The 13,693-nt window shown below is 37.9% G+C and overlaps 1 protein-coding gene across 1 annotated transcript in view; it reads left to right on the forward strand.

The window, feature by feature from the left end:
- The window catches only part of cdkal1.S (CDK5 regulatory subunit associated protein 1-like 1 S homeolog), a 553,340-nt gene that overhangs the window by 195,287 nt on the left and 344,360 nt on the right, over window positions 1–13,693 (forward strand). Inside the window, 1 exon segment of the mRNA NM_001091487.1 lies at window positions 4,270–4,373. Coding sequence (NP_001084956.1) covers window positions 4,270–4,373 — 104 coding nt within the window.

A 13,693-nucleotide genomic window follows, 5' to 3' on the forward strand; every position in this document is an offset into this window, starting at 1 on the left:
CACTTGCTCTATGGCATCACTGCATTTTTGTACAAGCCACATCCAGTAGCTGCCTGTGTTTAAAAGTTAAAAGTAACACAGGCTTGTATTCATGATTAGTTTCTATATTTGTTTCCTCTTTTTCAACCAATTAAATATTAAGTTAATGTATAGTAATTTGCAAATGTAACCCTGCATCACTGTATTTGGTCTTTAGATTTTATGTTATTGTTGTGTCATTATTTTACTTTCTTTTCCACCTCTCTCCAAAGTGAGATTTAAAATTTTAGTTGTAAGGGTCAGAGGCTAAACCACAGGCATTACTTATATTGTTGTTTTTCATTACTTCTCCCTTTGTCTGATATTCAGACAATGGCTTGTTGCTAAGCTCTCTCCTTCCCTTTCTGTTTTTTATTATTTAACACTATATATTACATTGGAATACAATTCATGTTTGTCAATGTATTAATACACTTGGAATTTTCCATGCTTTGACATAGAACATCGAATAACAGTGAATTTAATTTTCTTTTTACTGATCAACTGAGACTCTTAAGTTAAAGTAAAAACAGATCATGGAAATTAAGTTAAATTAGTTTCAACTGAAAACACAAAATAACTGATTGCAACTATAAACCTCCATTAATATGACTTCCCTAAATTGTCACTGGTGCAATCAGTTTTTTTCCAGAATTATATAATTGGTTAAATTGACATCACCTGCATGTGGTCAAAGACTTTACGTGTGTATTTTATACAATAACTTGCATCTGTAATGTCCAGCATCTGGTGAAGCAGTATAGTAGCTTAAAAAATACACTCCAAACAATTCCTTGAAAATGTGATTGAAAAACACGGGATGGACACAAAACAACTAGTAAAATGTCTCCTTATGAAATGAATAGCAGGTAGCACAACTGTAAATCTGCTAAGAACAAGCCTTTCACCAAAACATAGTGACCACATACCTCCCAACATTTTGAAAATGTTCAGAGTAGTGCGACAATTTATTTTTTGGCCATGCCCATTTTATGGCGACGCCCTCTAATTAATTACTATGTCCATTTTGCAAAATTTGGCAGGTTATGAAAGTTTGAATACATTTCTGGGAGTTTTAGTCCCATGTTTTATGTGTTAGAGCAGTTTTCCTAATGAAAGTGAATTGTCCTTTAAGCTGTGAGTCTCAGTTATCCCAAGAGACCTGCTTGTCTTAAATAGTTACAATTGTTTTGTTGCTTATCTTAAATTGCTACAAAAGTATCCAAGTGCAGCTGCTGACGGTTCTGGACTCCCTGTCAACAAGGCTCTTCTCAAAGTTTCACAAACTTTGTATCTTTTTCTCAAGTCAGTGCAGGAAATCAAAGAGAAAGTCAGAACATTTCAGTAACAACCAGGGACTGCAGACTGAGCTGTCAAAATCGGGAGTGTCCCGCAGAACAGTTGGGGAGGTATGTGACCGTACAAGAAGGAAAGTAGTAAGGGAGGCCACCAGTAGATGTATGACAACACTGATGGTGTTACAGGCCTAACTGTCTGATATTATAGAGACCAGGCCTGGACTGGCAATCTGTGGCTTCTGGCAAATGCCAGAAGGGCTGCTGTAAGATGCCAATATGTCACTACATATTGGACTGGTGGGGGGCTGTTTGGGCTGTTGTCTGGCCTGTTTGGGCCTCTGTGTACCTGAAATGCCAGGGCCTATTTTGAATCTCAGTCCACTCCTGATAGAGACTATGCCTACATGAACTGTTGCCTGGATTCCTCACCAGTCCCCGTGTTATTGGAGAGTGTCAGAAAGAAAGCCACTACTAACTAAAACTCACATGGCATCTTTGCTCATTGTTTTCCAGACGGAATAAGGTTGACTCAGAACTCAAACGGAGTTATTTGTCCATCACACAACACACCATGTTTGGTGAAAGACCAACACTGAACATCATCATCAAACATTTTATTTCCATTGTGGAGCAGTGTGGTGGCAGCCTGAAGCTTAGGGGGACACTTCTCTGCTGCAGGTCCTGGAATTCTTGTGAGGGTAAAATGAAAACAGCTTTATACATTAAAACCCTGGAGAAAAAAAGCTGATGCAGTTTGCATGAAACCTGAGTCTTGAGAGAAGATTTGTCTTCCAGCAAGACAATGAGCCTAAGCATAAAGCCAAAAACTACAGGAAAGGCTTCAAAACAATGTACTGGAACTGCAAGCTTTTGTCCAGATTTCAGTCCAATAAAGGATTTGTTGCTTGACTTGAAAAAGGCTCTTCACTATGATCTTCCCTATGATCTCTGTGTAACCTGACAGAGCTTGAATTGTTGGAATGGGGGAAAATTACAGTGTCCAGATGTGCAAAGCTGATTCAGACCTATCCATACAGACCCAATGCTGGAATTGCATCTATTAAATACTGACCTCAAGGGGGTGTATACTCCTGCAATGAGTTGCTTTGTGTTTTTTCATATAAATTAAATCCACCGTGATTCCATGTTCTTTCACAATAAATCACAAATGGGGGAATGTAATAAATAAATATATAAAATAAAAATAAAATAAATTGGAAAAATATTCCAAATTAGAAAAATTATGCCTTTGCACAAAATTTAATAAAGCTTTTGTGAACCTGGAAACTGTTTAGTGACTTCTTTGAACAGTGGAATAAGGTTTTCAAATTTTATAGTTTGCGCCAATGCGCAGTGAATGTATTAAAAATGAATAACTGAAAGGTATTTTTGCTCCAAAAGATTAAAACACCTTCAAGCACTTCTTAAATGTGTACAATTAACATCCACAATGTATTAACAGTTTATGGAGGAATATTGCATTGCAAAATGTGAATATTTATTCTTATTTGTTCAAATAGTTTTTCTGTTTCGTTCCCCCCAAAATCTTCCAAGTGGGTGAAAAAATTTTTTTAGGCACTGTATAAGGTATGTAGTCTCTTTCCCTGGACATTCTCTTTAGCAAATCTGTATCAGTTATTTGAACAACTCATTTTCCACCCAGGTTTTTATGTCAGGCTGCACAGAATGGTGTGAGTGGGCTCTGCATTGTTCCGAAATAAATGTTTGCCTCCGTTGATCCTTTAGCTTTGAAAGTATAGAAGTATTGAAATTATTTCAGATTTCTGTGCTGTTCAGCAGATATATTCCTCAGTATCTGTTGCCCTGAAAACTACAGCACCGTGGCTTAGAGGATTCTCTGATGCATGAACTATGTAAAATTGCAAATCCTTTCCCTTGCCCCATTTTTAGCAAAGTTAACATTTTTCAAACTGCCTTTTGCTGGCTCGAAAGTAAACTGCAGAACAGGTTTTTATAATATTCACCACTTTTCTGTTAAATCAGCAGTTTAGCAAACGTGAAAATTAACTTGCAGCCGATTTTAAACAGAGCACAGACCACACTGGGACCATTCTTATGTACTTGACCACATTGATAATGCAATACAGGGAAAGGATCCATTATCCGGAAACCAGTCATCCAGAAAGCTTCAAATTACAGAAAGGCCGTCTCCCATAGACCCCATTTGATCCAAATAATAACAATTTGTATTTTAATTTTAATATTAAAACAGTACCTTGCACTTGATCCAGCTTACATATAGTTGATACTTATTTGAAGTAAAACCAACCCATTGGGTTTATTTAATGTTTACATGATTTTCCAGCAGACTTAACGTATGGAGATCCAAATTACGGGAAGATCTGTTATCTGGAAAACACCAGCTCCCAAGATTTCTGGATAACAGGTCTCCTACTTGTGTAGGATGATTGCCTCCAGCGTCACATCTTTCTGACCACAGCATCATGTTTAACCCAGTCTTACTTTATGAAAAATTGATTTAGCCTACTAGTGAATAGAACAGCAAATCGCTGAATTGGGGTCGGTTGCAGGCAGAGCTGGGGTGGATCAGGGTGAAATGGATTGGGGGTTGGCGCAGCACCTAGGTTTGCAGCCAAGGTTAATTTGGCACCGACAGGCATGCTATCCGTCTGTCAGTGCTCACGTGGATCTTATCTGCACACTTGAGTGCTAATCAGCGCTGTCCTTTTCTCCAGCATTTTTGTGCCAGCAGAGAGAATGAAACATTTAATGAACAAAAAATGTTTACAAATGTATTATGTGCTGTCAGCCCAGTCCCAACAAAAACATATACTGAAAAACTGAAGACTTAATTTATTGTTGTCAAAAAAAAAAACCATCTTGATGTTTTTACACCCTAACAGGAATACATAGAAATTGAACTGGACAAAAGTACATTCTGTTTCTGAGTGTTTTGCTTTCCTTTTGGCAGGTGTTTGAATGCTTGTACATACTGTAAAACCAAACATGCAAGAGGAGAACTTGCCAGTTACCCAGTTGAAGAATTGGTTGACAGAGCCGCGCAGTCTTTCCAAGGTATGATAGAAAATAAGCAGTCACATTTAAACATCGCATGCGAAATACTTACATTGTCTTCAACAATCAACCGTCCTCTCTGTTTTTATGATATGTTGATATTAAACAATAAGTTGTCTACAACCTACAATGAAATTACCTAGGGAGTTAAAGGAAAGTTAAAAGAAACTTAAATAGGTACAGGTGTTCATGAAAATACCACGGACTGTTAGTGCTATAATGTCTTTAAATAACAACTCAATTTCTTCTACAGTATAGAGCATGCACTAGTTATCCAATTGCCCCAAATGACTTGTAAAGTACATGTAAAGACAAACATGTGTATGTACCCACTGCCTGTGTGTCTTGAAGAATTGGCAGTCTGAGTAGATCCCTTTACATGTTACCATCTGAAGCTAGCTAAAATGCGTCTTTATTAGCATTAGCATCACCATTCTACTGAACCTTTCTACTATTTATACAGGTATGGGATCCCTTATCCAAAAACCCATTTTTCATAGAGTCCAGTGTCGGACTGGCCCGGCGGGACACCGGGAAAAAACCCGGTGGGCCCCGACCCTTAATGGGCCCCCGCCGGGCCAGTCCCCTCTCCCGATCTAAAAAAAAAAAAAAAAGTTTTTTTTGAAGCCGCCACGCAGCGACATCTGCGCATGCACGAGGCACCGTTCATTAAGGAGCGTCATGACGCAGGTGCGCTGAGCGGCGCCTTTATGCATGCGCCCTCTGCGTCACTGTAGGGGGTTGAGCTTCACGGTCGGTCGGAGGGGGGCCCTGGACAGTAGGTCCCGGTGGGCCCCGGGCTCCCCAGTCCGACCCTGATAGAGTCTATGGGGCAAATTCACTAACCTCCGCCAGCGATGGCTTCGCCCGCAGCGCAACACTTAGCCAGACGTAGATTCGCCAGGACTACATTAATTCACTAAAATCCGAAGTTGCGTCCAGGGCGCCGAATGCTGGCAAAGTTGGGCTAGCTTTACTGCGCCAAGCTAAGCAAAGTTTTGCTAGCGTTGCCTAATTTGCATACAGTGGTAAGTTAGTTTTAATGGATGTATATGTTGCAGCAAATACACTACAGAAGCCCGGGAAACCTTAATAAAATAAAGTTGTTAGATTGCCCTACGCATGAGCCCAGTGTATAGTTTATGTGGCATATGTTAGGAAATGTAGGGGGGAAGCCAGTTACCCCCAAAAAAAATTACGCTCATCACCCTGAAAAAGGAAAAGACGCTAGCGTTTTTTGGGACTTAGAAAAATTTTCAACCATTTTTTGAGGAACTTCTGTCTACTCTATTGCACACCTGGTCTGAGATGGCGAAGGCAAGTCTGGCGCAAGAGGTAACGTTCAGTAAAATACACATCTTAGTGAATTTGCCTAGTTACGTCCATTTGCCAGATCGCAAATTCGCCAGGCGTTAGGGAGTACCGCTAGAGTCGATCTCCTTCGATAGCGGAGTTACGGCAGCGACTGTTAGTAAATCAGCAAAGTACCGAAATGACGCCACGCTGGCGAATTTTCGCTCGCGTAATTCACTTGCCCTTTAGTACATTTGCCCCTATGGGAGATGGCCCTTTTCTAATTTGGAGCTTTCTGGATAACGGTTTTCCGGATAACATATCCCATACCCGTACTTGATCCTAACTAAGATATAATGAATTCTTGTTGGAGAGAAATCAATCTTATTGGGTTTATTTAATGTGTAAATTATTTTTTAGTAGACTTACCTCCTTATTTATCAAAATCTGAATCTGTGCATGGGCTATCTATTTAGCCAGTTTTTGTTTTTACACTGAACTGGTCCTTTAACCGGAGTACGATATGAACAGCACCACAATTCTTATTGAAGTTAAAATGCCTTTATTGCTCAAGTGACGGGCATTACCGCAACGTTTCAGGCCTCATTTGGCCCTTTTTCAAGCTTGAGCGGTAATGCCCGTCACTTGAGCAATAAAGGCATTTTAACTTCAATAAGAATTGTGGTGCTGTTCATATCGTACTCTGACTGCATTTGCTGGTGGAAAGTGGCCACTGGAGCACCTGCACCCATCTAAAGAAAGTAAGAAGATTTAGCAAGGTTGTGCTGACTATTTTTGACTGTATATGGTCCTTTAACCGGGCATATGTATAATAGGTCATGTCTGGTTTCCCTATGTTTCCTGAATGCATTACCTGCAAACCTTCATTTATAGGCTGTTTTCTAGAAAATGTTACTCTGTTTCTTACAGCTGTGGTAATGCAGTTGCTGTCAGGTGCCTGAAATGGTAATTCTCATTCGCTGCATTTGCTACTGAGCATACCTCCCAACTGTCCTGTTTTTAGAGGGACAGTCCCTCTTTTGACAACTCAACCTCGCAGTCCCTCGTTTGTACTGGAAAGTCCCAATTTTCTCTGCACTGAACAGCCAGAAAAAGGAACAATGTTTCTAACTTTATTGGCTTTTGACACAGAACAGCCACAGCAGCAGCTAAGATACTTTTGTAACAATAACAGAAATATGTTCAAACTTTCATAACCTGCCAAATTTTGTAAAATTAACATGGTAATTAGGGGGTGTGACCACAAAATGGGCGTGCTCAAAAAAAAATCGCTGCACTGCACGTGGCAACTTTTTTGTCCCTCTTTTTATTTCCAAAATGTTGGGAGGTATGATGCTGTAGAATAGCTAGATATTCGATGCTTGTTGCACTGCATGTTCAGAGTACGTTTTCTTTATCCAGTGTGCGCGCCTCTCTGGAAATTAAATTCTAAATTAGTTTACAATTCCAGTTTTTTTTTTGCTTGCCTTTAAATCAATAATAAATATACATCAATAATAATAATACAGTCTTTAAAAAAAAAATATAAGCCCTTAGACAAGCAATTTATAGTTGCTTTTTTGAGCAGCTATTTTCCTTCCTTTACATTAGTACAAATAATTGTTGCATAAATGCCAACACACAAGAGCTGCAGTGCAGAATGCCCAATATCTCGTCTAGCCATTTATTTTCTGCTTCAGTTTTTCTGGCTTTTTATTTATTCCTATAACCAAATGTTTATCCTAAGCTATTTTAAAGTTAGTTGCTTCCACCTTTGGTTGCAGTTTTATTGCGAGTATTCAGCACTTTCTGCATTTTCTACCTTCCAGCCTTTGAGGGTACAATTTCACGGCAAAAACCCGCTCTGCACTTTGTCGAGTCACTTAATGTATTTAAATGTATGTCATCTTCCAATATTTTGTCTTGTACCCAGTGTGCACTAAGGTATATTTGATTAAATATGCGCTCAGCAATTCATCTGTATGTGATCGCTTCACAGAAAAACTGTCACCTGCTACGTGCACAAAATGCTAAAGCATCTGCTCCCACTTTCAGGATATGTTTTTTTTGGTGGCTGCAAAATTTCTCATACACTGAAGCATGAAATTGCCGGCCAAGATAATGTAATGCAGTCTCAGTAAATAATTAAAAAAGCACAAAGAACAACTGTCAGTTGGCATGGCTTTTATCAATTTATGCAGGATAAAATTTTTCTGTAATGGGAACATATGGTGCTCAGGGTTTGATTTGCTGGTGTAGTCTCATCTATTTGCAATATGATGAATTGCTAAACATGTCCAACTTCACATCCATGTAGACTATCTAGGGCTTTTTTTCATGCTGTCAAGTACATTTGCAGAATTCTGACACCTAGATGTAACTGAATTTACAATCAAGGCTCAGATATTCTATTGTGTGACTCCATTTTGAAGATGTTCATAATGTGGAGAAAGTACATTGTTTTCAGACTCATAAATTAAAATAATAAGCTTGAATTTATACAGAATAAGGAGGCTTTAATATGGGAACAACAGAAAACCAATTTCCATAGCATACCATAGCATACCAATCAACTTAACATTAAAGGCTTTAAAAAAACATCAACTTGTTTTTCTTTATCTAAATAAATTTCAGACTTTAGACTTTTTTTTATATTAAATACAGTGAAGCTAACACTGTCCATGAAATTAAGTTTAGCATAAATTAGAATTTGTTCTCCAGAAGACCATCTCTCATAAACTGTTTTAATCAAATATTTTAAAAATGATTTCCTTTTTCTCTAATACAATAGTATTACCTTGTAATTATAATTAATACTTAGTAGAGTTAAAACAATCCTATTGTGGTTAAATTCATGTTTAAATTAGTTTAGTAGACATAAAGGATGGTGATCCAAATTACAGAAGGATCCCTTTACCTGAAAACCCAAGATCTGGATTACAGGTCCTATACATGTATATTGCTATTAAACTTGTGCATTTTTTGGGGGAAATACATGACATGAATATTTCAGTACAAAAGTTCAAAAACTGTTCTGAAGTTCAAACAGAAAAGAAAAAGGTTTAAAGATAATTTATATACCACACATTGGGCATATTTCAGATTTAGGTTATTGATAAAAGTGTTAAAATAAGGTTTCCTACATTGTTTTGTCTCATTTTAATTTAGCATTTTGGATAGAAAGAAAGCTTTAGATCTATTGTTCCAAAAATGTATCAGATCCAAAATGTATTCTAAGGATCTAAATGAAGATATGTAAAATACAGGGAAATCCTTGTCAGATGTATGTTTTAGTTAGGTCTCACTGGAAGCCTGGAAGGCCGCTTGAAAACACAGAGCTTTAGAGATGTCTATTACTGGTTAAAATGATAGAAAATAACATATATGATACAGGTTCAGGTAAAATATAGTGCTACCCTGTCTGAGAGATGCTTCAGAATATAAAAACAAGCAATTAAAAACCGATTTTAATACAATTTGGCTTCTGTTCACAATTTCATTATGCTGTTTGGACGAGCTTTCCTAATTCCTTACAATATAGCAACTTAGACTCAAACAGAAAAAACTGCAATTAATTTAAATTACCAGGCCTGGTTATCTTGTGCTGGTACATTTTGCAAAGCAATTTCTAGTGATTGAATAACCTTCATATTATTTAATATGGTATAATTTATCTTTGATTCGCCATATGCATCTGAAACAAATTAAACAAGGGACAAAATTTGCCAAAAATGATTTCTGGCTCATGTAGTTAGTGTTTATTTGTAGCTCGTCATAGACCCATTGACCACAACAACAAAAATGATCTGCAAAAATATCCTATTGTTTGTGGATATATATCATGTATTAAATAAATTAAAACCATTTTACAATATTTTTGACATAATTTGTTTCTACTCATGGTTGAAGCCAGTGAATACCCCCATCTGAGAACATGGGAAAGAATTAATTGTACCAAGTCACATAAAAGCGCAGCACAATGTAAAAATGTTAACGTTTTTAAAATATTTTTTTTTATGGGAGAATTCTTGAACCCCAATGTAGCACAATTTATAATGCAGTGCTTGAAAAGATGTAATAAATGCTGTTTTAATCATTCCACACAAAGTTCCAACATAATCCACAGCGCCGTAAAAGAAGGGTGTATACTAGAGTCACAAATCCATCACCAAATCTTCCACTAAGGATTTGGCCAAATACCGAATCCAAACCCTAATCTGCATATTTGAGGGGGGAAATGTCACTTTCAGTGGTCCAAATTCATATTTCGTAAAGGGTTCAGATTAATTTCAGCCAGGAACTCTGGATTTGGCCGAAATCTGCAGTTCAGAGAATTCATTATAAGCATGTTTTTCTTGTCTGTGTCCCAGTTTCTTTATCTGTGTTGCCTATTTTTTAGTGATGAAAAGTTCTGAGGACACATTTTTTGCACTGACCTATTAGTGGTTTGAGAACTTAGATGGAAGCCCATTATCAAGAAATCTCTGAATTACAGGAAGGCCATTCCCCATGGAGTCCATTTCAAGCAAATAATTCTATTTTTTAAAAAAGATCTTTTCTCTGTAATCCTATAACAGTACCTTGTACTTGAAACTTACTGTGCTGCATAAATCTTTATTGGTGGCAAAACAGTCCTATTGGGTTTACTTAGTTAGGCACAAAGGCATACAAAGTTAGGCACCCCCCCAGATTATAATAACGTACCTGATACCCCAGTTAGAAGTACTTCTCTTAGAGCACCATGAAGCAATTTTCTTTTTCCGCTTATTCTTTTCTGCAGATTGCACAGCATAGTAAAAAGGCCATTAAAGTTCAACTTATTTTCTCTTGTGTCGCATGTGCATCTGCATAAAAGAAGGAAGGACCAAAAAGACAATCATTCCATTATGCTCTGCTAACAGGCGCTAGAGTAGGGTATCAGGATTGGGTATCCAAGGATTCTGGATATGAGATCCCATACTGTATATATTTATAATTTGTTGATTGTCATCTTTGAGGTACCAAAGTGCCTAAAACTATTTTAGATGGGGTAAAAAACTTCATCTCTGGGGTCTTTCTCTCTGGTCTCTGGACTTCTATCTCTGTGGTGTGACCAATTATTTATAAGTGGTAAAATGATAAGCGTTCTGTATATTAAATCATGTCCGCTTTTTATGCATTTTAAGCATGTGTTTAACTTTAGCTTCAGTGGAATGCCCGGAAGCAGTCACATCCCTTAGCAGTGGAGTAAAATGGCCCATTAATCTTTGTGTGGCTGTGTCCAGGCTCCTTTGCAGGTGTCTTTTCTCGTGACTGTTTGCTGTAGTGATTTATCTGCTCTGATGCTGAAAGTACATTATGCAAAAGCATTTTCTTTTTTTTAACAATAAATCTCTTCAGTTGATTTGACTTGTAGATGTAACACTTTCCTATTTAAACATTTACCCACTATTTTGTTTTTATGTCTTTTTTATTTTAGTTCTATAGCTGTTTTGTAGCTTTTATGACATTATTTTTGAGTCAGCAGGATTGTATAATTCTGCTGGCTGTTAGGTCTCAAGGCCATAACAACTTTGGATCTTACCTTTGTACCTAGTACCTTGCCAAACTATCTTTGAAGCTAATCCAGTTCTTATTACTTCTCGTCTTCTTTCCAGCAGCATTCCCTCAGGTAAGCGGCATACAGAGATGATTTATTTGCTTTCAGTGCCATGTTACTGCAGCCTCCAGTGTCCATTACAAATAATCTGAGGATACATACAACAGAACAATAAACAAGATAAAATAAATAGATATTGCAGTGTTAAATGAAACACTGCTCATTGTCTGCCCCCCCCTCCATAAAAACTAGGTTCTGTTATTCACATATTGGGATATGCGATCATCTGCTCCAATTGAGCTGGTACCCCAAGAAGAGTTTATTAACATTTTATTGCAGCACTCACAGCTTGAATATTGTTCCTGCAAACATTGTTCCTAGTTAAGGCAGTCTTTCCTCTTGAGAAGAAAAGTAAAGCTATAAAGCTGGCAAGAGGTTCCACTTGTTTGGCAAGGTCACCAAATGAGCTTTTCCCTGATATGCCCACTGGACTGACGACCACATCGACAAGCCAATGCAGCCCTTCTCTGTCAAAGTTTGTAAACCAGTCCGATTGATATCTACCCAATTTTTGGGCAGATATTGATCGGTGGGAGCCTATTGAAAGGCTTCATACAAGGGCCAATAAGCTATCCATTGTCTTTCAGCAGCTTTTATTGGCCTGTGTATGGCCACCTTATGTTGACATGACATCTGCAACTAAGGGAGTACAGTTGTACAAGGCATTGTGGGAATTTAAGTCTTGGTTGGAGGAGAGTTCATTACTGATGCATTCTTACATAGTATGGCAAGTAGCAGATGGCAGTAGCAAAATGCTTTCAGATGAAATTTCATTTACAGATAACATTTGAATCACTGAACATCTGATGAAGTGTCAGGTCTTCTGACACGAAACGCGTTAGATGTGAATCCCCCTCCCTAGCAATTTTAAAGCGCTCAATAAAGCCAACATATTGATACTAACTTACCAGACTCCGTGAATGCTTTGAACAGCGCTCTGTAACGGTAACAGAAGCGTGAAGTGGAAGCCGGCTAGAAGGAGCCGATATATCGCGAGAGCTGCGGCTTAGCAGGAGCTGGCGTGCAAGGGAAGCGCTCCGCCATCAGCCACATCGCATTCTTTTGTCTGTATTTTTAGGAATGTACATTGGAAAAATAGATTTTATTTTTATTATGGTGTGACACTTAGACCAGTAGGGGGGCCTGGGTCAGTGTTGTGGCCACAGTCTTTTAGGGTAAAAAGAACAGTCACGGAAGTTGCTCTATTAAAGGCAAGTATCTGCCATTTGTTCCGTTTCACAGTTTCAGTCTTAAGTAACAAGCACATATATTCAGAAACAAAAATCAAGGAAAAATAAACCCTTGCACCGGAGCACTGGCTAAACATAGTTGGCAGCCTAACTACAGTTGGGTGGCTTCCCCAACTCCAACTTGACTGCAAAAAAAAAGAAAGTTATTACAATCACTGATATGTAGCTCCTTCTCACTGTTCTCCTGAAGTGCAGCTCCTTTCTCCACCTCTTTGAAATGGGAGAGCCCCTCCTAAAAGTTGTCAGGTACTTCAGCAATTACCTTGCAGCTCGAATCTGTATTAAAGGGCTGGGCATGTGATTAATAATTCCATGTTCCAAGGTGTTATATTATATAACAACCTGAAAGCAATATATATTCAACTAGCCCATCTGCTTTGTTACACATGCAAATAATTTTTGGCATGCCCGTTTAATTCTTAGTTAGTAAGTTACAGGTTACTTTTCTCCCCCTAAAAAGCACTGCTTTCAGAATTACACGGAGTGACCTTAACTGCAGCTTTTTATTCAAACATCCAGTGCATAGTCCTTTTTGTTAAATTGCTCGGATGTTTTTAACATAAGAAAGCATTTGCAGAGTCCACAAAAAAAGACCAGATCTGCAGTTTTCAGCAGTAGCAAATGACAATATCTTATGTAATAGTTTTAATTTTAGCAAAGAAGGAGGTTTGCTGATTCAACAGAAGATTGTTGGCTTTACAATGCTAGATCTGTGCCCAACTAACATCTTGCACATGGTTATGATTGCAAACCACCAGGTAGCAATATCAGTTTCATATTCTATGGCTATTGAAATTCTATTCAAACTAAAATGATCCCACAGAAACATTAAGGATTCAATGTCGAAAAAACTACCTTAGCTGAACTGTTTCTTGTCCCTGGCAGGGATGCTATTTCTCCTGTTAATGCCATACAAATATATATTTAATCAGAAACATGTGCAAGTGTAGAGAATAGGGGCACTGCCACTAACTTCAAGATTTGTACAATCTGAAAGGACTGGTTATGATGTTAACAAATAGGACCAATAAGGAGTTTGCCCCCTCCCACATTATATGTTATCCATCTGAGTGTTAAATAAATTTGTTCCTGTAAAATAAAAATTTTAATTTGTGTAGTTGTCTTGTTGATCTTGAAAA

The sequence above is a fragment of the Xenopus laevis genome, chromosome 6S, assembly GCF_017654675.1.
Source record: "Xenopus laevis strain J_2021 chromosome 6S, Xenopus_laevis_v10.1, whole genome shotgun sequence".
Taxonomy (NCBI): Eukaryota; Metazoa; Chordata; class Amphibia; order Anura; family Pipidae; genus Xenopus; species Xenopus laevis.